The sequence below is a fragment of the Balaenoptera physalus genome (assembly GCF_965194825.1).
Source record: "Balaenoptera physalus genome assembly, chromosome: 6".
Lineage (NCBI taxonomy): Eukaryota > Metazoa > Chordata > Mammalia > Artiodactyla > Balaenopteridae > Balaenoptera > Balaenoptera physalus.
Window position 1 is genome coordinate 65,624,351 of NC_138885.1, and position 25,940 is coordinate 65,650,290.

Sequence of the window (25,940 nt, forward strand, 5' to 3'; positions counted from 1 at the left end):
GCAACGAGAGCTGGCGAACCTCGCGCAGGGACACGGATGCGGGCAGAGCGTGAACTCTCGCTGCGGACCTGCGCTGAGAGCGCGGGTCCTCGCCTCGCCGCACCTCTCCGCAACTCGCAGCCTCCGATAGATGTAAATGTCACTCTTGGCTGACCTAGTTCCCCGCCTGGGCAGCGGCTCGAGCTTCCAGGTCGTGACACCAAGGAAAAAGCGCACACATCCAATGAAAACAATAATTTATTTAAATAATCTCTTCATATTGTAAAATCAACATTAAGAGCATGTTGTTTTCATAATAAATAACCCCAAAATACCTTTCATTTCAAGAACAAAGACTTTAGGATAAGATAAAACAAATCCAAATCAGTAGCTTAGTTAAACTGAGAACATTTTTCGAAGGGAAAAATAAAACGGAGGGGTTGCTGAGGTCACTGCTAAACCGCAGTTTTCACAAGTGGGGATTTACAAAAAAGTCTGAAAAGATGAGTATTTTTATACAAATAAATCAGTGGGAAAATCTGCACAGACACCTTTATTTACAAACGCTATATCGAAGTCCAGGCTAATAATCCTGAATAGGTTTTAAAAAAGATAATTTAAACACATTTTTTTTGCAGTGTCCACATATTAAAAAAATCATTTTTTCCCCCAACATCAAAATGAGGTCATCCGCAAAGGCACCTAAACTTTTAAAAAAATAAAAATAAAAAAACTCCACTGGTGAAGGATGAGGAGAGAGCTGAGGGAGCGTTCCTGCGAGGAGAGCTAAGGCGGGGGAGGGACGAGGGCTCCAACGGCTGGAAACAGCAGGGCAGAAAAAAAGCGGCGGGCCGCCGGGGTCAAGGGGTCGGGGGGTGGGGAGGGCAGGCCGGCAGGACCAGGAGGTCAATAACCCCAGAGGACAGGAGCTGAGCCTGGGGGCGGGCAAGGAGAAAGGAGCCTCAGAGGGCCCAGGCAGCCTCGCGGGCGGGGCAGGCGTCCCTCTCCGGGACTCTGCTCGCGGCCCGGGGCGAAAAAGGCGCCGGACTGCCTCGCCGGGTGGGGCGGGGAGGGGAGGGGAGGGGAGGCAAGTCTGAGGCGGGGCTCAGGTCGGAAAGGCGGCCGTGGCAGGGTTTCTCCCGCGGACGCCGGGTTTCTCCGAGAGGAGCCCGTGGTGGGAGAAGACGCCTTCCAGTCCCTGGCCGCGCGGTGGCCCCGCGAGGGTAGCAGGGCCTGGGGTAGGCCATCCTGGGCCACCACCTCCGGGAGCGGCGGGTGGCATCATCGGGCCAGCCGGAGGGACCCTATGGCTCTGGGGACAAGCAGTAAGGATAACTGGTCTCTGCTCTCTCAAGTCTCTGGCGCAGTCTCTGGCGCAGTCTCCGGGAGTTAGAAAATCGTCCCGGCGCTCACCGGGGCGCCCCCGCCGCCGTGGTGGTGCTGGTGGTGGTGGTGGTGCGGCTGCGGGGTCTGCGCCGGGTGCAGCAGCGGCGCAGCGGCCTGCAGGTGCGAAGCGGAGCCCGAGGCCTGGTGGTACCACGGGTAGTTTCCCAGGAAAGCCGAGGCGGCGCTGCTTGGGCTGGAGCCGGAGCTGCCCGCGCCGCTGCCGCCGCTGCCCGGGCCGCCGCCGCCCCCCATCCGCTGCGGCGCGCCGAAGTCCCAGGAGGTCGGCGCCGAGGCCGGCGGCGAAGCACAAGGTGGCGAGGCGCTGGCCCCCGGGTGCTGCTCCGAAGGGATCTCACCGCTCTTCCACATTTTCTTGAACTTGGATCGGCGGTTCTGGAACCAGATTTTGACCTTTGTGGAAAAGGGACCTGAGCATTAATGGAGGAACCTCGGCCTGGGGCAGGGGAGGGGAGGAAGCTTAGGAAGACAGCTGGTAAGAGGCGGACACCCTGGGCAGGTACGCCGATCACGTGCCGCGGCCTCAGAGGGTCTGTCGGTTCCTGCTCCAATGGGAGGTATTCTCAAAAAACCCGAGAGAGCTGATGTGTGTGCACTTCGGTGATAGTGACAGCGGAGGCAGTCAGGAGGGCCACTTGTTTTACCCGCTTAATCAGTAGCACGCGGAAGGACAACTTGCTACCGGATTTCTGCCTACCCCTGTCCTATCCTTTTCTCACACGAGGTGGCACCCTGGGGGATTTCAGCTTCGGGCGTGGAAGTTTAGGCCGCCCAAGGCGCGGGCCTCGAAGTCCTTAAAAGTACTATAAAAAATACTTTAAAAAACATAGTCCTAAACCTGCCTGCTTCCTGGCCATCCCAGGCCAGCGCCCTCCTCGTGCCTCCCAGGCCGCGAGCCCTCACCTGAGTCTGGGTGAGGCCCAGAGACGCCGCCAGCTCAGCTCGCTCGGGCAGTGCCAGGTACTGAGTCTTTTGGAAACGCCGCTGAAGAGCCGCCAGCTGGAAACTGGAGTAGATGGTTCGGGGTTTCCGGACTTTCTTTGGCTTCCCGTTTACTATCCGGATTTCAGGTTCGAGGTCCTCTTTCTCTGCAATAAAATGGAATCGTGAGAACCGCGCAACCGCGGGAGCCCAGGAGTTCCCCGCCCGCCGGGAGAGCAGCGTGGAACTTGGCCTAAGCCGGGAGGCGGGTTCTTGGAGACGCTGCGCGGCGCTCAGGCACAACTTTGCAACGCGCGGACCCGCGCCGCCAACGAACCCGGGAGTCGGCCCCTCCAGGGAAGGGGAAGACAGGCGCAAACCGGGGGAGAAAGGAGCAGCAGGTGGTAGGGAAATGAGGTTGTCGTGAGGCCATCCGCCGAGGCCACCTGGTCCCACCAGCCGAGTACCCGGGTACCCGAGGGACGTACCCGGTGACCCTCCGCCAATTGAAAGTTGAGGAGGGTAAAGGGCGCGAGGCGAGCGGGAAGCAATCAGTGTGAAAGGCCAGGGCTCCAGATGGATCCCCGTCCCAAACATTTTTATCCCACCCATCCCAGGAACTAGACCGACTTGGCAGCCTTGACGCGAAAGTTATGCTTACCAGGTTCGTTGTTGGCCGGGGACGAACTGGTCCCGTAGGGCGCGTAGGAGGTGTAGGCGGCGGTGTAGCCCAGGTCGTAGCCGCTCTTGGCTGAATAAGGGACGTTGTTGAGGCCGCTGGCGTGGTACTGGTAGGAGCCCATGTGCGCGTAGGGCGAGCCCCCAGCGCCGCCGCCGCCGCCGCTGCCCGCCGGGTGTTGCTGGTTGGTGTAGTAGCTGCTGTCTGTAGCTGTGGACACCGGGAGTGTGGGCGACTCCTGAGGCTTGTGGAGGCTGCTGCCGTTGCTGCCGCCGGGGCCAGCGCCGCCGCCGCTCGGGGGCTGCTGTTGCTGGTGGTACGTGCTGGAGGCCGTGATCTGGGTCGAGTGCATATCAGCCACCAGACTGTCAAAGACTCCAGTCATCCTGGCCCGGGACGGGAAAGAGCAGGGGTGGCGGGCGCGAGGGGGGTTGCGAGGCGCCTCTTCCGTCTCTCCCTGTCCCCTACAGCAGCCAATGTAATTACAGTGGGGGAGGGGGGAGGAAAACAAGAAATGCGGCAATGGTCTAGGCAACTCCTCCTCCGGGGGAGGCGATCACCGTGCACTGCTCGGGACAGCTGCCTCCTGCCGCATCCTCTCTCCGCCTCTCGGGCCGCTCGGCTCCTTGCCCAGTGCGGGCTCGGGCTCGGGGCGGGCAGTGGAGGGGGCAGGGGTGGCGGGGCCTGGCCAGGGCTCCGGGAGGAGGTGGGAGCAGGTGAGCAGCCCCGAGCGGCTTTACGATTGTCTGTGGGCCGGGCTCCCGCAGGGTGGGCATTTAACACTCGTCACGTGAGCTCAGGCGACGTCACCTAGCAACGGCCAATCAGAAGCGCCGAGCCACAAGGCTTCTGGAGCTCAGGAACGCCGGGCGCGGGGCGGGGGGGCTGGGGGGGGGGCGGGAATCACAGGGCTGGCGCTGCGGCTGCTGTGGTCGTGGGTGCAGACAGGCTGCTGCTGAATGTGAGCTGCGAGGCGAGGGGCTGGAGGCGGGGGGCGGGGAATCAGGGTGACCGATGGCAGGAGGACAGAAGGCGTGAAGACGGAGACTGTCATTTCGCCTCCGAGGAAGAAGAAATGGGGTCTCCCAACCCATTCTGTGTACAAGTGTCGACCAATTCCAGTGATTCGTACTTTCACGTCCGAGGTCAGCTTTCAAACATTAATCAAAATAAAGTGGTGCTGAGAGCCCGGCCAGTTCTAGCTCCGCTTTTCCTCGAAGGGTCTGGCATTTACTGTTGTCAGCCACTAGGCACTTGACATAGTCCATTGATTTAAATTATCCATAAACCACGTATAAAAATAATACCTGCTTCCTAACCAACCCACAGGGATATTAGGAAAATTAATTCGATAATATTTAAACTATTTTCCTTGTTCCTTGAGAGAAAAGCTATATAAATACAAAGGTAGTATTGCTAATGATATATTTGAAAGCATTTTCCCTTGTACTTTTCTGACACACCGAGACTCTGAGTAATTACGTGTATTTGATGGCTAATTGACAACCGAAAAACGATCCCGGGGATTTCCTCTCTAGGTTGGACTGACCAGATGGCCTTCAAAGTTTGTTCTAACTTTAAATTCCATGTTTTTACGAAAAAGGAAATGGGATGATACTTTGGTGAGAGTGTTGTCTCGATACTACGAATCTTGCTAAATTTACAGAAACAAAGTTTTATCTCATGCACTTAACCCTATTTTACAGATTTTTCATTTTAGGACAATGTTTGGCCCTATCACTGCAATTTCTTCTTCTTTTAAATCTGAAGTGGCGACTTCCTCTATATCTCTGTTTCCTGGTGGTTGGAAACGGTGGCCCGGAGTTGAGGGACACTCGCCTTTACCGGAGTCCGCAGTTCCTGCCTTGTGGCGCCACCTGGTGGAGGTGTTCGTGATTGCGGTGGGCCCAGTAGACGGTCTAATCATGCCGAGGCGCCAGCCTCTGAAACCCCCCAAAAGAACAAAATAGTAATTAAAAGCCACAAAATTGTGCTAGTGCGCGCCATCTGAAGCACCCCGTTCTAAGGACATAACACGTCGCTGAAAGAACTTGTTACAACAACTGCCTAATGGAAAACAATACTTTGAAAAATATCTTTGGTTTTCTTCCTCAGAAAAAGCAAGTGTGTAATTAAAACTCCAGCATCCACATAGCTCACTCTCTGCGGAATAGTGAGGAAGGTAATCCGCCTTCAAATCTGCCTGGATTTAGTTTCCAGCTGTCCTTTTGGTTACAGAAGGCCCCTAGATGGAGAAGGGTGAGCTGGTTTAGAAAGCTTTGGGAGGTGGGTCTCATCAGAGGAGAGGCCACATTGCCTCGTCAGCGCATTGCGCGCTCAGCCTGCTGCTTTGTGGGCCCCAGTCTCAAACTTAACCTCTTGATATGTAATCAAGATTGCTTTTTGGTGTCTTGACACCAAGTTACAAATCTTTCTGTCACCACAGTGGTAGCTGTTTTGACCTAAGGTAAAAACTTGTTTTCCTATTGAAAATGAAATATAAAAGATCTAATTTCCATAGCCTTGCCTTCTCTCTGCTCCTTTGTTCCCACCCCAAGCATGTACTCCAGACTTGTTCATGGTGGCAAATGTGTTTAATTTTATTAACTGTGAGAACCTGCATGAATGGCCTGAAGCCCAGGTCAGCTAGATCTGGAAAATAGCATCTTCCTGGAAGGAAATAAGACCCCAGTTCCCCTTTAACTGCAAAACAAGGGACTTGTGTGTATGTGGGAGAAAAGACCGGAGGCAATGAGCAAAGAGAGAGAGGGAGAGAGAGGCAGAATTTACAATTGCATTTGGAGAATCAAGTAAAGACCTGAGATGTTAATTCTGATAATCTGGGCACGAATCTGGGTTTGCCTAAATTATCAGATCACAATATCCAAACGATTTCCTCACTTTGGTCTAAAGTCAGGGAGACAGTACTGTAGAGAATTGACACCCTTGTCCACAGTTCAGAGTAGGGGATGCCTCTCGATAGTGATTTGAGAGGAGTTTAGGGGGGGCTCAGACCGAGTTTGGGGTAATAGACATGCCTCCTTGCAGCCAAAATTCCTCCTCCACCTCAGGGCACCCTCCTTCCCCTTTTCTGCTTTCAGTTTTCTAGAGAAGGATGGGGGAAGGAAGGGGGCTCAGTGTCACTGCTCTGGTCTTCTATGTTCCAACACCGTCGCTGAGACCTTCCTGTTTTGGATCCCATGCCCACCAGGTTGTCGCCATGGCCCTTTATCTGTCTCCTCCCTTGGGAGCCTCGTGACAAGCCTTGCAGGAAGGACGGAATCATAGTTCCCATTGTACACATGAATAGTGAGGCTCTAGGGCAGAAAAGACTTCCTTTGAGTTAGGTACCCCTCCTTTCTCTGTTGCCATAGTGTAAACCACAGGGTACTTACCGTAAGCCTTGGTCGAACAGCTGCCGACCTCTGGCAGACAGAGAGCGGCTCTGGAGAACAGGTCTGCTGCGCCTTGCTTTCAGGCCTCTGCCCCACCGCTGGCCTGGGTCAGGCGTTTAGGGCTTCCCCTGGCTCTGCGCACAGCCTCTGCCTGACCACTGGGCGTCCTCCATTACACAGAAAGCGGACGCCGAAGGGTGCCGGGATGGGGGATGGGGGGAGAGGATGACCCCTGCCGGCAGGGGGCGCGGGGTGGGCGCCGAAGTGCCGTTTGTGCGCAGCCGGGACAGGCTCATTCTCACTCGCCTACGTCACTCGGGGTCACACGCGCTGCTGCTGGACTGCCCCCTGTTCCCACTCTGCACTGTGCCGTCGAGGGTCCCAGCCAGCTAGTCTCGCTTACCATGCCACGTACTGTGCCAGGAGCTGGGAGTTCCTGTTCTCCAGTACCTTACAGTCTCGTGGAAAAAGCAGATATATTGCGACAACTAATACAGTAGTAACGGCCAACTTTTATTTCTTGAGCGTTTCCTTAAGTCCAGGAGTTCTGACAAGCACTGACCCCTGGGAACCATCCTATGTGGTGGGTTCACAATTATCCACATCGCGGAAACCAAGGCTTACAGAGACTGATTTTTTTTTTTTTTTTAACTTCAGGACACGCAGCAGCGTCAGGACTCGAACGCAGGTCCGGGCCACAGAGGCAAGGCCGCTGCTGCCGGGGTCCGGTTTCAGGCCTGGGGGTCACGGGAGATCGCCGCGGCACACCCACCTCTCCCGGGCCAGGGGCTCCGAGGCAGCGGGACCGCTTAGGAAGGGGCCCTGCGGCCCCAGGAGCGGACTGGAAGGAGAGGCTTCTCCGGGAGACTAGCCTGCGCGGGCACTACTCGCGACCCGGGATGATCCCGGAACAGACTCGAGGGTCACTGTTCGGTGCGGGGAAGGCGGGCGCCCCCTCCCGCTCCGCCCGCGAACCGCAGCTCCGCGCAAGTGTTTTGTCCCCGCTGGTTGCCGCACCTCCGCTCCCTGCTCGAGTGAGTAAACCCAAAAGGGCTTGGCGAGAGTGAGCCGACGCTCAGCGTTCACAGCCCCGAACCTTCCGCGGGTGAGTCATGGCGCTGGGTGGTCAGTTCAACATGCTTCTAGAACTTTCAGACCAATTTCCCCGACTACCTTCTAGGTCTTCCTGACCCAGATCCAGGCCCATTTCGCTTTACTGCCTCTTCAGTGGTTGAAGCAAAGAGAGCGAAAGCGGGGTTTCCTGACCCGACAGGGCGCCCAGACTGGGGCGAAGGGTCCCCCGGGTTCTGAGGCGCTGCGCGGGGCCCTCAGTGTCCAGCTGGGGCTCCCGAGGCCGCAGACTCGGCAAGGCAGACAAGTTTCAGTGAGCGAGAGGGACGCGTTCTCTCTCCGCGGCTAAAAGCTTCAGAGCTCAGTGTCGGATCAGGCGGGCCAGGAACGCTGATGGAGTAAGTTACGCCCCCGCGCCCCCACCCCCAGCTCCGTACACTGGGACCTTCACTTTGCACTTTCAGCTGCACCCACGTGGGGTGATAAGAGGTGTGCAAACAAATGGCTCTCAACAAGGTTTATTCTTGAACCTGAAAAAAAACAATCTCCGCCCCTTTGCCCTAGGCACCGCATGGGCGGACGCCACAGGGAACGTTTGCGTCGGGCGAGCTCAGGTGCCTGCGGGGCGGGCGGGAAGAGCTGCGTTCCTTCTGGAACCTCCTGCCCTCTGCGTGCCCAGCCACGGTTGACTGCTGCCTGTCAGGTTGAAGGGTAACTCCTCCCGTAAGAGGGGTGGAGGTGAACCCCTGTGCGGACGCCCAAACTTGATGGTCACCCCCTGAGGCTCATGGTGCTGGGTTGTCAGTTATAGCATACTTCTGGAACTTTCAGAGCCAATTTCGCCTTGTGCCTTATAGGTCTTAGACTCTAGTCAGGTCCATTTCACTTTATTGTCTATTCAGTGGTTGAAGAAACCCGCCCCACAGTACCAAACGGGAAAAGAACTTGGAAGGAACCGTTTGAAACTCAGTACCGTTTTGGGTACACGGATTCCTTTCTCTCCACCCCTGCCCCTTCCTCATCACACACTAAATAAAGAGCTGTGCCACCTCCTATGGACGTGCTGACTCCTGGGCTCGGGAGCCAGACTTTTCTGGGTTGAATCGCTGCTCTTACTGTGTGACTTTGGGAAAAGGACTTAATTTTTCTGTGCTTCGTTGTTTTTGCATCTGTAGAGTGCGGGTAATAATAATACCTTACTGGAGGGAGTGGCAAAGTAGGTGAAGAGGATTAAGAGGTACAAACTAAGGTATTAACGTAGTCAATAATGATTGTGTTAGTTTTTCCCTTTAATTCTGCCAACTTTTTCTTTATCTTGAACTTTGTTATTAGGCACATACACATTTATGTCTTCCTAATTAATTAGATCTCTTATAATTGTGAAATGCCTCACTATTTCTCTGGTAATACTCCATCTTGAAGATTACTTTATATAATAATTATATAGCTAATCCAGATTTTTTATGCTTACTGTTTGCAGGGTTTTTTTTTAAACATCTTTTTTTTAACCTATATATCTCTGTATTTAAAGTGTCATATTAGTGAAAGTCCAACTGGGGGACAGAAACTACAGTAATTTGAACCCGAAAAGTTTAATATAAAGAATTATTAAGTAAAAGAGGGGATTGGAATAATGAGGGATTGATTAGTAAAAAGCAAAAAAAAAAAATAATCTCAAGAATATAAGAAGAGCAGATATAAGTAGCACCCCTATTTCTAAGGCTGGGATAGGGTGCCCAAGGAAGGGTCTCTCCCTCCACCTCCCTCTTGCCAAAGCTGATGCAAAGCTCCACCTTGTTGGAGAGGGTTGGGCCATAGCTCACAGTATGGCAGAGAAGTCAATGTGGTGCCACATCAACAAATCTTGCTGGAAATCCACCCTCTGGAACTTGCCAGAAACTTGCCGTCTAGGATGCTGAGGAAAGTTGTTCACACAGAGGTGGTTTCTGTTATGAGACTGCCCAAGGGGTTCTGGAGAACCTGCTGGATGCTGGGTGCTGCTGACCATTGTGCACTTAGGAGTTGGGCACTAGAGAAGCTGACAGTGTTGTAGGTGTCTGGTGAGAGAGCACCTGAAGCCAGCAAAGAAAATCTTTTCTTCCTGCAGTGTATCTCCAGTGGTCACCACTGACAAAGCTTAATATTGTGGCAGGTGGCAAAGGGAAAATATTTAGATTCCTAACTCCATTTTTACAGAGCCTGAAAAGAAAGATGAATTTGGGGCTGAGAGGCAAAATATTGATAATTGGCACAAGTGTGTCTCTTGAAAGCATGTAGTTGGGTCTTACTTTTGTACTGAGTCTGATAATCTCTGCTTTTTAATTGGAATGTTTGGTCCATTTACATTTACTGTAAATCATTGGTAGATTTGGATTTGGGTCTACCATTTTACTATTTGTTTTCTATTGGTTCTACTGAGTTTTTTTTGTTTTTGTTTTTGTTGTTTCTTTGTTCCTTCCTCATTGTTTTCTCTTAAGTCAATTAGGTTTTTTTAGAATTCCATTTTATTTTCTATATTTTTTAGTTATTCTTTGCATTTTTGTTTTGAATGGTTGCTCTAGTGATTACAGTATACATCCTTAAAGTTTTAGAGTCTACTTAGAGTTTTGGTTCCATTTAATGCAAAATATAAAAATTTTGCAACCATACAGTTTCACTTACCCCCAATTCTTTATGCCAGAGGTCGACAAACCGTGACACTTGGGCCAAATCTTGCCCTGTACCTGCTTTTGTTTTATTGCAACACAACTATACCCATTTATTTTTGTATTGTCTGTGGATGCTTTTATGTTATGATGGCAGAGTTGAGTAGTTGCAACAGAGACCATATGTCAATAGCTTACAGAGTCTAAAATATTTCCCATCTGGCCCCTTACAGAAAAAGTTTGTTGACTCCAGTTTATGCTACGGTTGTCATATGTATTAATATAAGTATGCTAAAAATACCACAATATTATAATTTGGTTTATATAGTCATATGTATTTAAATATATTAAGAGAAGAAAGATTGTCTTTTATATTTATCTACATTCTTACTACTTCTGGTCATCTTTATTTCTCCCTGAAGATCTGAATTTCCATCTGGTATCATTTCTTTTCAGCCTGAATTTCTTCCTTTAGCATTTCTTATAGTGTACTTCTGTTGGTGATGAATTCTTTTAGTTGTCATTTATCTGAAAACATCTTTATTTTGCTTTTATTGTTTTTTAAAAATTAATTAATTAATTTTTGGCTGCATTGGGTGTTTGTTGCTGCATGCAGGCCTTTTCCAGTTGTGGTGAGCGGGGGTACTCTTCATTGCAGTGCGCAGATTTCTTATTGCAGTGGCTTCTCTTGTTGTGGAGCATGGGCTCTAGGCGCATGGGCTTCAGTAGTTGTGGCATGCTGGCTCAGTAGTTGTGGCTCGCGGGCTCTAGAGTGCAGGCTCAGTAGTTGTGGTACATGGGCTTAGTTGCTCCGCAGCTTGTGGGACCTTCCTGGACGAGGGCTCAAACCTGTGTCCCCTGCATTGGCAGGCAGATTCTTAACCACTGTGCCACCAGGGAAGTCCCTGCTTTCATTGTTGAAGGATATTTTCACTGGAGGTAGAATTTTGAGTTGAAAGTTTTTTATTCTTTAAATGCTTTAAAGATGTTGCATCACTGTCTTATGGCCTTCATTGTTTCAGATGAGAAGTTGGATAATAAAGGTATCATTGTAGTAATGAGCTGTTTTTCTCTGGCTGCTTTAAATATTCTTCTCTTTATCTTTGATTTTCAGCAGTTTAACTGTGATATACATAGGTGTGTTTTTCATTTCTTCTGCTTGGGTTTTGCTGGGCTTCTTGAATTTGTAAATTTATATCTTTCACCAAGTTAAGAGACTGTTTGGCCACTATTTCTTGACATTTTGGAGGGCTTCTTCCTCCTTGATAATTTTGGGGTTCAAGTTATATGTATGTTAGATTGCTTGATATTGTCCTATAGGTCTCTGGGACTCTTCCATTTTTTTTCCTTTGTGTTTTTCAAACTGAATAATTTCTAGTTCTGACTTTCTTCTACCATCTCAATCTGTCCAGTAAGTGCAGTTTTATTTTCATATACATATTTTTTCAATTCTAGGATTTCCATTTGGTTCTTTTTTAGTTTTTATTTTTTGCTTAGGTTCTCTATTCGTTCATTCATTATGTGCACATTTTCTTTTATATCTTTGAACATATTTATAATAGTTCCTTTAAATTCCTTGCATGCTAATTCCAACATCTGGGTCATTTTAGTGTTGGTCTTTATTGATTGCAACTCATTATTGGTTGTGAAATAAAATTGGAAAGTTGTGCCTATCATTAAATGATAAAAAAGGAATGAAAATAGCAATGTGCATAGTGAGCACCTTATTTTGTGAAAAAATTATTTATATATGTATATATAAACACATATGTGTTCTTAGTTGCTATGTAAAATGTATTTGTTATTGTGGTTATGGTAAAAAAATGTATGAAAGCCACCAGCTAGAAGACAGATATGTAATGGGATCTGTTTCAGAAGAAAGACCTCAAGTTCTTAGAACTAGAGCTTTCCTGAGGGAAACAAATGTGTGTGTAGATCTGGTGAGCTCTTTTATTTCAAAGGAGTAAAAAGAGAAGGTAGAAGTACTTGATTGGTATTTGCCAAAACTTGGCTCTCTGTATTAGAATCTCTAGGACTCTTGTTAAAAAATTAAAATGGTGCTTCCTAGATCTGGCTCAGAGGTTCCCAGGGAAGAGCAGGAGAAATCTGCTTTTAACAAGTTCCCTCAGGTGACCCTTAGTGAAAAGAAAGTCTGAGAACAGAGGTTTACACTAGAGCTTAGCATGTGTGAAAGAAATGATAATAATGGCCACCATTCACTGAGCTTTGACTTGGATAACTGAAGCCAGAGAGGCTAAGTAATCCATCTGAGATCACACACCTTGTAAGTGATGGACCTGGGATGCCAATGAGGATTATCTGACCTTAAGCCCTAACTCTGAACCACTGAGTGGAGTGGGGTCTAGGATACCAAGTCTGCAGAGAGGCAGGGAAGTCAGTTGCCCTAAGCAGTGGTTTGGTGGGGCTCTACTCTGTTAGCTGTGTGACCTCAGATTCCACAAGTTCTTTGGGCTTTGGTTTTCTTCTCTGTAAAATGAGGGTCTAATGACACTTCCCCCTCAGGTTTTGGAGGGGTGTGGGCTGCATTACATGGTGGATGAGTGCTATAGGTCTCTGTGTTCTGTCTTTTTATCACACTCTTCCCTTTCCTCAAAAAAACAAAGTAATGAAGGGAGTGTGAAGGAGATCATGGGTCCTTTTGCAGCCAGACTTGGGGAGAGAGGACCTCAAAGGCTCGGAGGAATGGAGGCCAGCTCTGGGAATGCAGGTCAGCCTCCTGCAGTTGGCAGGCAAGGACAGGAGAATGCAAAGGGCCTGTTTGGGCCTGGAAAGGGCTTCTGGGATGAGCTACAGATGACCTTTCTAAGATTTCCCTGTTCCAGTGGTCTTCATGACATCAGGGCAGTCTGCTTTTGACTTGGTTAAAGTGTATTTCCAAAGCTAGGGACTCCGTTTCCTTATTGAGGTATTTTGAAGATTTGTGTTTTAAAGTACATCAGTTGTTTCAAGTGAAAAGTGTTGTAGAAGGAGGGCAAAGAATCATTTGCTTATCTAATTTTCATGTTTACATAGCATTTGTTTTAAAGTAGTAAGAATCTAAATTCCAAATGTGGTTACAAAATCAGCCTCCACTTAAACCGGTAAGTGCATTTTAATGAAGCTTAATTTAAAAGCATGTATTTGCATATTGAAATTTGCTTGAGCCAACTTGTAGAGTGTGATCTCCAGAGCACTGGTTTTCTAGTGTTCTGAGAATGTGGGAATTCTTTCAAATTACTTTTCATGGCCTGGAAATGTTAGCTCAATTGGTATAAGGCTTAGTAAAATGGAGAAGGTTCAAATTAAATTATGGTATAAGTTACAATACAATACTTTCCAAATCATTCTTAGAATGCTCTTGGAATTCTTTAGAACCCGAATGTCATATTTTGGAATAGTTTGTTAACTTTATTCTACAGCTCATCTGTATTTAAGTCAACAGTCATGAGAACTTAACATATGAGAATTTGCCAAGTCAGAAATAGATGGCTTCCATTTTGTACTGATACCTTCATCCAAAAGTCAAAGTGTATTAATACACTTATTAAAAGTTTAACAATTTCAGAGGGACTACTATAGTTATATAAAATGAGGCTGATTTGTTTATTCTAAACCTTTATTAATTGTGAAAGATAACACACAGAGAAAAGGTGCATAAAACACAAAGTATGATGAATAATTACAAAATAACTGTAATTAGAAAAAAACACAAAAGCACCACCCAGATCAAAAAATAGAACATTGCTGTTATCCCCAGAACTGCTTCTCATGCGTCCCATCCAGATCACCTCTTTCTCAACCTTCCCCTACACCCCAGGTAACCATTATCCTGACTTTTATGGTAACCACTTCCTTGCTTTTTAAAGTTTTGCCTATTTTTGAACTCTATACCTAGATTGACTAATACTAAGAAACACCAACTTGGCTACCTAGCCTGCCCACATCTGTGTGAACCTGGCTGGGTAACACGATTCCCATAGCTAATCAACCTCACTATGAGGCTTTGTTTTCCTAATATCAGTCCAAGAAAAGTCTTGGTCTTTTTGGCTTTAAATGACCCGCCCCATTTCTTGTCCCTCCAGTTTCATCTTCCAGAGCCTAGACTCTGTGCTGGATTAAGTTCCTCAGTTTGGCAGTACTTTTTTTCTACTCAGTACTCAGTCTTTACCAAGAGATGAAATTATTATTTTTTCTTTAACACTACAGAAGGTTTTCTTTGGTATATGTCTTTTTTGCTCAACTTTATAAGATTCATCCCTGTTGTAGGTGTAGCTGTTGTTTGCTCATGTTTACTGCTGTATCATATTCCATTATGATTATGTATATAATAATTTATCCATTCTATTATTGATGGACATGGGGTTGACTTCATTGTCATTAAGAATTTCTTGTGCTTGTCTCCTGGTACAAATATATATGCATTTTTGTTGGATATGTACCAAGGAATGGAATAGAGGGGTCATAGGATATGTGTATCTTATACTTTAATAAATAATTCCAAACTACTTTTCAAAGTTGTTGTGGTGGGCATTTGTGCAATATAGTTTTTTTTAAAATGTGGTCAGTATAGAAAAATAAATGGTAAAATAAGTCATTCTTCAATATGCATCTGTTAAATTTTGTCATTAAAAATGGTCTATGAAAAAAAACAAAAACAAAAAAAACAGTCTATGAGATCAGTATAGGTGAGCTCAGGTTCAAGTAAAGTGGTCCACTTTCATGATCGTTCCTGTTCCAGGCACTTCTGGATACCCCTGATAACATGTTGGCCCTCCAAGGGAGACTAGTATACTTGTAGATTGGTAAGACACTGGTAGCTACCCAGGTGGGCGTCTTGGAGTAGGTAGGACAAGATAGATCTAAGGGTTCTTTTCACAGGTCTGGTATTCCACCCAAAGCAAGAGTCCCCTTTGAGGGCAGCTTTTTCTTTTTTTTTCTTTTTTTAAAAAAAATTATTTATTTATTTATTTATGGCTGTGTTGGGTCTTCGTTTCTGTGTGAGAGCTTTCTCTAGTTGCGGCAAGTGGGGGCCACTCTTCATCGCGGTGCGCAGGCCTCTCACTATCGTGGCCTCTCCCGTTGCGGAGCACAGGCTCCAGACGCGCAAGCTCAGCAATTGTGGCTCACGGGCTTAGTCGCTCCGCGGCATGGGGGATCTTCCCAGACCAGGGCTCGAACCCGTGTCCCCTGCATTGGCAGGCAGATTCTCAACCACTGTGCCACCAGGGAAGCCCCAGGGCAGCTTTTTTAAATAGCTGCTTTCTGCAGAGTTGTAATCCCTCCTGTGATATGCTTTTTGCTCTAAGTGTATTCTCTTACCATCTGATGTTCTGGTTACGAGGGAGGGCCTTGTTTAAGTTCCCTCCTGAAAATTATATGACTTGTTGATTTGCAAATGGCTAAATCAAGAATGAGTTAGGGAAGTGGTTTATCACTTTTTTTTTTAGCATGACAACCTATTAAATGTTTTTTTTATTGTGGACTTTTCTAAACATACACAAACGTATAAAGAATGGTATCTCATGTATCCACCTCCAAGCTTTGATAATTATCATTTTATGGCCAATCTTGCTTACATCTCTCTTACTCCCCTTCCCACTGGATTATTTGGAAGGAAGTCCAACATATTAAATGATTTTATCCATAAATACTTTAGCCTGTATCCCTAAAAGGTAAGGATTGTTTAAAAAAACACAACCACAATACCATTATTACACTTAAATAAAAGTAACAATTCTTTAATATCATCAAATATCTTCTCAGGATCCAAATTTCCCCAGTTGTCTCATGAGTGCTTTGTTATGGTTGGTTTGTTAGAATCAGGGTCTTATAAGGTAGACACATTGCATTTGGTTTCTAGGTCTTCTAAGTCTCTTATTTCCTATTTTCTTTGCCCTCTTTCTTTTCTTGCCATTGAGTTGTTGATTAAACTGCGTCGTTTGTCCAGTAGAGTTTTTCTATCTTAGATATTTATAATTTTATTCCTGTGGAGATGCAAATTTTATTTCTGTGGTGATAAAGGCCGTTTTAAACCATATAATAGTAGTTGTAATTTTAGTATCTTTTAAGAAAATGCATATTGATAAAAGGCTACTAAAAATTCAGTAACACTTTCAAATTAATTTGTTTTTTTCGTACATGGGCAAAACAGTTGAAAAATTGTAAATCAGTGAGTTCTCAAACTTTGTGGTCAGGACTCCTTTACTATTGAGGAGCCATAATAAAAGTCTCTTGTTTGTTTATTGATATCTGTTGTATTAGAAATTAAAACTGAACAATTAAAATATTTGTTAATTCATTTTTAAAAATAATAAACCTGTTAGATGTTAACAAATAATACATTTGTGAGAAAAATGACTGTTTTCTAAAACAAAAAAAATTAGCAAGAAGAGTGATATTGTTTTACATCTTCATAAATCTCTTTAATGTCTTGCTTGATAGAAGCCAGTTGGATTCTTATATCTACTTTGGCATTCTGTCTGTTACAATATTACACACGGAGTTGCCTCTGGAAATTTTGCTGTATATTTTTGAGAGATTGGCAGTGAAAAGGGCAAATAAAGTGTTAGTTTTATTATGAAAACAATTTTGACCTCATGGAGCCTCTGAAAGTGTCTAGGGACCCCCGTGGGTTCCTGGACCACACTCTGAGAATTGCTGTAGAATATTGATGTGTGGAAGACATTATTATCATTAGTAGTATGTAGACAATGCTTAGGGAAGGTGTGTATTTGAGCATCCCTTGCAAATACTTCTCAGCTTCCCCTCTCTCCCAGATCTCCACCATTTCTTTCTCCTTGCCCCAAGTTTAGGACTGGCAATACAAAAATATTCTATAGATGTGGTAATGGCAGTTTAATTATGTTCTATGTTCTTTTAACAAAGTGTTTACAACTTCTCCACACACTACCCACCCCTCAATTCCATAGCAAGCTCCATAATTTTTTCCTGAGAGTGCAAATGAAGTAGTGGAGCAGAAATGTACAAATGTGGAAGAAGCTGGAAACATGGGTTCTAGTCCCAGGCCTGTTTCCAGAGAGCTGGGTGACCTTGGGCAAGCCATTTACCCTCACTGAGCCTCTGTTGCTTTAGCTATAAAATATAGGAGTTGGAGCAGGTTATTTTAAGGTCTTTTCTGGGTCCCAAATCCAAATGCTACTATGGCTCATAAGTAAGTCCATCCTGATGTTTCCTTTAGCTCAGGGATGTAACATTGGCCTAATACACAGAGGAACCCACAGCAACATGAGAAAAGGGTAATCGATTAGGACCCTATTTGGTGAGTCAGAGGGAGAGCGAGGATTGAATACGCTGAGACAGACTCAGAATGGAAGAGTAACAAGGTGTAGGAGTTCCTTGTTAAGGAGTTTTGCAAGATTTCCCACACCAAGAGGTATCCTCAGAAAAAGAAAGAAAGCCCAGCATTTTTTTTCTCCTAAGATCTTTACAGCCTTCTAAACTTCATTCCCTAAGGAAAAGTGTCAGTAAACTACAGCCTGGAAACTAAGAATGGTTTTTACACTTTCAAATGGTTGAAAAAGAATCAAAAGATGAATACTATCTTGTGACATGTGAAAATTATGTAAAATCCAAATTTCAGTGCCCATCAGTAAAGTTTCATTGGACACAGTCATGCTCATTCATTTATGTAGTCTATGGCTGCTTTGTGCTATAATGGCAGAGTTGGGATGATATGACAAATACAGTAGAGCTTGCGAATATTTATTATCTGGCCATTTCCAGAAGTTTGCAGGCCCCTGCCCTAATGCAGACCTATAATTTGCATTTTATGGCTCTCTTTCAAAGGCTGACCACAGTGAACAAACACTTCTAAAGACCCATTCACACGCCTTCTCTGACTTACATTTGGTTCAACTTTTATATTCTCTTAGGTTTCTAATGACTTCTGCTTCAAATCTTTCTTTTATATAAAAACTCCACTCTGACACCTTTAATTAGGCATCTCAATCCCTGTTCCAGAATAGTTTGAGGGCTGAAGCAGGTGCTCTTCTGTGATCCACCCCCTTCAGGTCTAGCGGAAACCCCCCATCCTGGCTTCCCCTACAGAATTCCTCACATTTAATACCACCTTCACCCTTTAACTTTCTCCTTCTAAGGCCTCCTTACCTATAGCAATTGTTGAGAGTGGCAGGAGGAAGATGTGATTTTGTGTTTTTGTTTTTAACTAGGGCACAGTTTGCTCAGCTAAGTCACATTTGTAGTTTTGTCACTTCATGGTTTTCGGTGGTCTTTTCCTGATTCTCAAGGACATAGGCTGAAGTCTGAATGAGCTGGGGAAAGTTAATTCAACAGTTAAAATGAAAAACAAAACAAAATGATCCCTCTTCCTCTCTACCTGGAAATCCTTGGAATTTTTAAAGACACATAGCTACCTATTCTAAAATTATTCCCAGGATTTAATTTATAGAGGTTTGATTGAGTGACGGCTTGGAGATGTCAGTGCTGTTCTTTTTTTCTAATTTTTATTGACGTATAGTTGAATTACAATGTTGTGTTAATTACTGCTGTACAGCAAAGTGACTCGGTTATACAGATAATATACATATATATGTGTATATATATATATATATATATATATATACACACACATACACATTCGTTTTCATTTCTTTTCCATTATGGTTTATCACAGGATACTGAATATAGTTCCCTGTGCTATACAATAGGACCTTTTTGTTTATCCATTCGTCAGTGCTGTTGAATGAAGATTTTACACCACATCACACAGGACCCCAGGGGAAAGGATGGTCAGGAGGCAGAAGGGGCGGGGGGCAGGAAACATTGGACCAGAGCCTTTACTGGGGAAAGGCAAGGTAGGGCAGAATGAACAGTTTAGAATTGGCTGGCTTGAATAACTGCATTGGGCCTTGGGACATAGGGGCTGTCTCTAGTTGCCCGGTACCTGGCTCTGGGTTTCATTTAGGGTGGGGGAAACATTGGGGCTCGGTTGTGTGAGAGTTAGATAAAAAGATAGTTGGGAGTATAGACTGGGAGATTGATTGGTTTGCACATGAAAGGTGTGTTCTTTGGCAAGTTGTTATTACATTTAGGAATTAGCAAACTCTGGGAGGGGCAGTCTCTCTCTGGGTCTGTAAGGGCCCCAGAGTATCAAGAATACAGAAAATAAGAAAATATAGTTAACATAATTGGCTCTGTGATGAATGGATGCCAAATAGACAAACACGGAATCTAAGGAAACACAGACCACTACAAAAGCAGCAAATTAATTGAATTTATGTATTTATTGGAATGCTGATTTTTACCATTAAAAAATAGAAATCTTGAGTTTGAACTAGTTTAAAAATTAATAATAAAAGGTATAGAAACTCAATAAAAATTTAAAACCTGTATAAAAGTATATAATGTGAAAAGTAAAAAGATTTTTCCACACCTATTCCTAATCCCATTTCTCAATTAACTGCTAATTAACATTTTTTTCTAAGATGCTTTTCTTTGTAGGTGTATCCGTCTCACTTAGGGTAAAAGCAGTGTTCTCACAATGTCTACAAGGCCCTGTTACTCCTGCTTGCTCGGTCCCTTCTCCCCCACCGGCTCTAACCCTCCAGGCAGGCTCCTGCCTCAGAGCCTTTGCTTCTACTATTTCCCTGGCTCTTCCTCAGGACAGCAGCCTGACTTCCTCCCTCACTTCCCTCCATTCTTTACTCAAATACACCTCCTAGAGGTCTAGACTAGATAGTGGTGTCAAAAATCGCAACCACCCCACACTTCTGTCCCCCTTCTCTGATGTCTTTTTATCCTTAGCACTTTGTACATGGTACCTATACCTTTTGTTTATTTCTCTTGTTTATTATGCATCTTCCCCACTGGAATGTAAGTTCTGTATGGGCAGAGATTTTTGTGTAGTGCCTGATACACAGAAGATGCTCAATAAATATTTCCTGAATGAATGGATGAATATCAAGCACAATTATACAATATATATTTATTTGTATAATTTTTTTGTTTTTTTTTAACTGAGTGGGATCACATTATATATATGATCTCCAGCTTGTTTTTTTTTTTTGCCCAGCAAGGAATCTCGGACATTTTTCTATGTTAGTACATCTGGATGCAGTTCATTCTTTAAAGTAGCTGCGTAGTATTCCAGAGTACAGATAAACCCTAATCTATTTAACCAGTCATTTACTGATGGTTATTAGGATGTTGAGAATTTCACCATTTCCTGCAATAACAACAAGTCAAGGAAAAGAATGCAGATCATTCAGGTTCAGGGTATGGGACTTGTTCTAGAACTGAGTAGGAGACTATTGGTCATTTTCTGACTTTCTTGTGCTATAATTTTTATTTTTCTTTAATCCTTGCTACTCAGTTGGGAAAAAGGTTGCTCCATTGAGGTATGGGCAGAGATGGACGTTGAAACCATCACAGGTACCTAACAATAATTCTATGTTAATAGTTACTAGAGCCAAGGGCAGACCTCTGTGCAGGCAGGCTGTAAGCATATGGTGGGAGGCCTGTAGCCCGCGGAGGTCTGTGGTGGGGAAATGGAGGGGAGGATCCCTTCATTTCCTTTGACCTAAGTCACCCCATTTATCCATACCTGCATCTTGTCTTATATGCCCCTTGCTGACTTGTCCATTCATCTACCATGTCCCCTCAAAACTAATACCTGACACTCCATGTGCTGGTCAATTTCTCTTCTCTTCAGTCATATCTTTCTTCTGTTTTCTATTCATTTAAACCACACTTCTCAGTCGTTTCCTCTGTAGAACATAGTCACGTACTCTCTTTCCCCATTGAAATCTGCCCAGTCTCTGACATCTTCCATACAAAAGTTCAAGCTTCATCTCTCAGTGATGCTTAATGATATGGCCTTCATCTTGCCTTTCATTTCCTCCCTGGCCCTGGACCAGACCATCTGTTCCTTCCTAGCATCTCTGTTGCTTTAATCTGTTTCTGCCTCTGATCTCTGCTTGTTACACCTGCAAGCCCAGCCCATGTAATATGCTCTTCCTCGCAAACCTTCAGAAACCTCATCTGCTTCCCTGACTGATTCCAGCCTTCCAGGCTTCCCTGAGCGATTCTGCAGGCTACTTGAGCTGTGTTCTCTTGGGGGCTGGGTGTTTATTCTCCATGCTCTATCCCTTTTAGCTCTTTTGAATGTTCCCAGTTTGGCTTAATTAGGGTGCTGTGGGATCATACTTGGCCTTCCATTGTGGAGGAGACTAGGCAGGGGCACAGGAATGATAGGAAGGGCTCGTAAGATGGGCTGCCAAGCCTGGTGTCACTGAGTTCCTGGCACCCCCCAGCTCCTCTAAGGTGCCACTGCGGGGAGAGGTCACTATTTTCAGGAGGGAGGGGCAGTTGGGTTTTAGAAAATACTGCTGGGTTATAGAAGAGATTTAGTTTTACTGTAAGTTAGTGGTTCTTAGTGGTTTGTTTTTTTCCCCCCAATAGTGGGCCTCTTGACGATAGCCATGAACCCTCTTTCCTGAAAAACACACATATACACAAATTTTTGAAGGAGCTTCCAAGATGTACCGGGAGCCCCTGAAGGCCACTAAAGATTCCACGGTCTCAGGTTAGAACCCACTTCCCTAGATCATGTTTCATACTTGTTCTTTGCTGTCGTATTCCCCCTACCCCCTCGACCTGTCCATTGGTTGTGGCTGGAAAGCATTGTCTTAACAAGATAATGAAATAGACACAAAATGACTCTGATGGCATCTTTTGCTTTTTTTCCCCTTACTTTTAAAGCAAGTTTTGCTTCTCTTTGGAAATGTTCTATATTGGGATTTAAAGAATTAGATAGAGTTCTTTCCCTGCACTGTGCACAAATTTAGGATTACAAGGTTCTGTCTTGTATCTTAGTTATTTGTATTGCAGTATAGGTTGGTGGGAATTCCCCTCTAAGCTGCACTGGGGATTCTTCAACACTGGTTCTTTGCTTCCTTTCTCACACAACTCTTTTTAGGACTGGTGGACTGACTAGTAAGAAAGGGAATAATAGAGCCTAGGTGTTAGGAGCATGGTTCCGCACAGGCAGGCTGATTTGAGTTAGGTAACTCAAGGATCTTAAACTGGTGACTCAAAGGCCAGAGAAACCAGTGGGTCATTTTTGTTTTGCCTGCTTAGCATTTGCTAAAGCAAAGTTATCTTGATCTCAGTAAAAGGCATTATCTTGATCTCAATAAAAGGAATGTGTAATTATTGTCTTATACTGACCCTGTTAAAGTGTTATGTCAGTTGCTTGACCTGAGGCAATTGAGTTTAGGATTTAGTTTCCCCATCTGTAAAATGGGCATAATGCCTGTCTCAAAGCACTAAATGACTTATGAATGTAAGAACTAAATGAGTTAGCCTGTAAATTCTGAACAAATTGTACATCTGATTATTAATAATAATCCACAGTGATGAATGCCTTTAAGACGTGCTAGAAGTGTGGGGATGGGGGAATAGGGGCAGATGGAGCTGAGAGATGAGTCAATTTGAGAATAAAACTAGGCATGTTTGCTGGGAAAGTCACATAAAGTGGGAGAGCACAGTTTGGTCCAGAAAGTTGCAGAACAGCAGCCTGGAGTTGCTGGCACACAGCTCAGAGAAGTCAATGCCCAGGGTTCCGCTAGAATGGCAGTGTGTGGGTTCCACTGCTGTTTCTTGCAGGGGAAGTGAAGGCCCCTGCCCAGGCCTCTTTCCTGTCGACTCTCTCACCCTCAGGCCTTCTGTTCTTCCCACAGCTGCCTTCTTCCGCTGCCCACAGATTTCACAGCCGTTTCCAGACACAGGAATGCTTTTGATGCAGCAACATCCTCCACAGCCCTGGAAGGTAGGCCTGAGGTGCCATGGCCGCATCCTGGGAGTCCGAAGCTCATTTTAATCAGCAGCTGGGAAGCTCCCTAGGACTTCCATGAGCTGACCGCCGTGGCCTGGTTCAGCACTGACCTCTCACTGACTTGGGCTCTGTTGTTGTCTGTAGGAAGGGAAAGAGTGTGTCAGGAGAGCACTTGATGGGGCAAGGTGGGCAGACTCTGCCTCCTGACTTTGGATGGCAGGCTGTGGGTCTCAGCTGCATTATTAAGGAGCGCCGACTGCCATCAGATCTGGAGAGCCTGAGGGTGGGACTGAGGTTGGATTGGGGACAGAGAGTAAAACTTTCAGTGTTGGCATGAGCTCAGAGGTTAGGATTGCAGATCCTGGGTTCAAATCTCAGCTTTGCTGTTTACAAGCTATGTGACCTTGGGAAAGTCACCTAATCCCCTGGAGCCTCAGTTTTGTCATCTGTAAAAGGGGGATAATAATAGTACCTACTTCAGAGGATTGCTATAAAGACTGAGTGTGTGTGTGTGTGTGTGTGTGTGTGTGTGTGTGTGTGCGTGTGTGCGCATGTGTTAGCTTACAAGCATTAGCTACAATGATTTATTATTAGTGTGATACCAGGGCTTGGATTTCTGGGCTGGGCATTAGGGGTGGGCACTGGTCGGGGCTGGGGACTGGAATGAAGCTAAACATGAATGAATGAATGAAACATAGCATTGGGGACAAACATTAGAAAAGTTGGGGTTAGGGTTGGCTGTGGAATATAACTTGGGCCAGCACATTTGCTGCAAACTTTCGTCAAGGGGTGAGAGACGGAAGCCGGGGATGGGGGCAAAGGCAGCCTTCCCTACCCCTAATCCATGAGCATCAGTATGGACACACATATATACTCTTGCCTCTCCTACTAGACCAGGGAGCCTGTAGCCCTGCAAGAGGCTAAGAAGGGGGAAGGAAGGTTCTAAGTTATTTGAACATAGCTTGAGAGTGATGGTGGCAGTAGAGCCAGTGCCAAAGGCTGGCTGAAGGGGAGATATAACTGCTGTTATCGTCCATCTCCCAGGTCTCTTCCCCATAATGACTGTCCTGCTGCCATAGTTGGGAAAACCCAAGAGAAGTCTTGAAAGTAGTCTTGAGTGCCCAGGACAGTGGAGATGACACCAAGCTTCCCCTATGGCTGCTCTGACAGCAGCAAAGCTTGGACAGTGGGCTGGGGAGGATGGGGTTTCCTGGAGAAGACCTCCTTGCCTAGGTGGTGCATCAGGTCCATACACTTAGGTCCTGGTGCCATTGCACCTGACGGTGTATTGCCCTGTATTTGTGACCGTGACCTTCATCACCTGGAGGCAGCTAGTGGCAGAGCTTGGTTCTGAAAAGGAGGAGATGTGTGCAGGAGATGGAGAAGGTCTGAGACCAGAGAAGGGCAGAGTCTCTCCATGAGCTCCAAAATGGTTTCCGGTTTCAGCCTGCTTTGAATCAAGTAGAGGGGACAGAAAAAGAGTTTGCTCAAGCGTGGATGGGTGGTTGGACCAACGAAAAGAGCCAGAGTCCACCAGAGTCATTGTTTGGGGCAGGAGCAGAAGTAATTCGTTTTATATTGTTTCAATATGCTGTTCAATTTTGTGCTGATTAGGACAAACACACAGTTAATATCTGCTTATTCATATGGCGCTGCCAGGACTCACCATGGGAATGCGCATGTTTATGCCAAGGGTGCCAATTCTTGATGTTCTCAGAGCTGCAGGAACTGCCTTAGCCACGAGTGCTGTGGATGTGCTGGAGCCCTTGAGGCCTCAGCGTTGCTCCACCGCCCTCCACAGCCCCTGAATCCCTGAGGTGGCATAGCTTGGACATGCTACGTCTGCTGTGTGTGTGTGTGTGTGTGTGTGTGTGTGTGTGTTTAACAGAGGCAAAGGGATGCCCTCACATTGTGGTTTAGGGGCAGAAAGGAGACTTCTTTGAGAGCTAACCACCCTGGTGTTATTAAGACTTAGATTGTTATATTAGGCTTATTTTAAGTTGTCTGTAATAAGAGTAAAGTGAAAGGAAGTGAGCACATGGGAGGTTGCTGGGCTCCAGTTGTGAAAATCAGAATGAGGAGACACCAGAGGCCTTCTCATTAGAACCATGAATGGGTGATAGAACACGCACCATTACCATCATTATTTGATGTCTTTCCCAGTTTGTCACTAGTGCAATTAAAGATGAAACAGAAACAAGATTTAGATTGTTGGAAAGGAAAAGACGAAATGTTATTATTTGCAGATGATATGATTTTATACCTACTAAGAGAATCAAGCAAAATGAACCCCCAGCTATTGGATTTAATAAGAGAGTTTAGTGCGCTGGCTGCAAGCAGGATAGACATACTCAAATCGAAAGTTTTCCCACATGCCAGCATTGGTGGGCTATAAAATATAATGAGAGAAAGAGAGATTGCATTTTTAAAAACAAATAAAACTCACAAAATACCCAGGAATAAGCTTAGTGAGAAATGTGTTCTGTGATCTATATAAAGAAAACTTAAAAATCTCCTGAAAATAAAGATGTGAATAAATAGAGAACCATATCACATTTTTTCCTTATTACAAATGTTATATTTATATCTTCTTTATTGCATTTCACTATATGCTACGGGTTGGGGATTCAATGGTGCAAAACACAGATACCTTTATGGAATTTACATTTGAAAGGAAGAGATGTTGATAAAAGAATAAACAAAACAAATTATGTACATGAATACAGCTCACAATAAGAATCGAGAGACATGGCCTTTCTCTTTGACTTCTGTGAGAGAGCTCCCTGACAGGCCCCTATTAGCTCTCTGAAGTACCCAAGCATTTTTTTTTTTTTTAACTACAAATACACTGACTATAGCAAATTTGTTGAATAAGCAACAGATGATAAATCTAATTTAACTAAGAAAATATGCAGACGGGTCACTATAAACCACCTCAGCTCTCAGTTGTGGCCAGAGCTCACTGAGTACTGGGTTCTTTCCTTTAAAAGGAAATCTTTTTTCTTTTCTTTTACTTTGTTTCAATGCATCCT

At 45.3% G+C, this 25,940-nt stretch overlaps 1 protein-coding gene and 1 long non-coding RNA gene across 11 annotated transcripts in view; one reads left to right on the forward strand and one right to left on the reverse strand.

The window, feature by feature from the left end:
- Positions 1-219: 219 nt before the first annotated feature.
- Positions 220-3,826, reverse strand: DLX2 (distal-less homeobox 2). The gene is made up of 3 exons (XM_082465491.1): positions 2,966-3,826; positions 2,287-2,471; positions 220-1,776 (listed from the first exon to the last, which is right to left on the reverse strand). Exons 1-3 carry the CDS (start codon positions 3,366-3,368, stop codon positions 1,369-1,371), a joined length of 996 nt encoding a protein of 331 aa, XP_082321617.1. The 5' UTR covers positions 3,369-3,826; the 3' UTR covers positions 220-1,368.
- Positions 3,827-7,353: 3,527 nt separating this feature from the next.
- Positions 7,354-25,940, forward strand: part of LOC309662588 — a 190,714-nt gene continuing 172,127 nt past the window's right edge. For 7 of the 10 annotated variants that reach the window (XR_014264771.1, XR_014264772.1, XR_014264773.1 and 4 more), the window contains exons 1-2: positions 7,369-7,483; positions 22,814-22,902. This is a non-coding gene — a long non-coding RNA (uncharacterized lncRNA). Of the gene's footprint in view, positions 7,484-21,533; positions 21,658-22,813; positions 22,903-25,940 lie in introns of all 10 variants that reach the window. The other 3 variants (XR_014264778.1, XR_014264770.1, XR_014264779.1) reach the window with 3 other exon arrangements.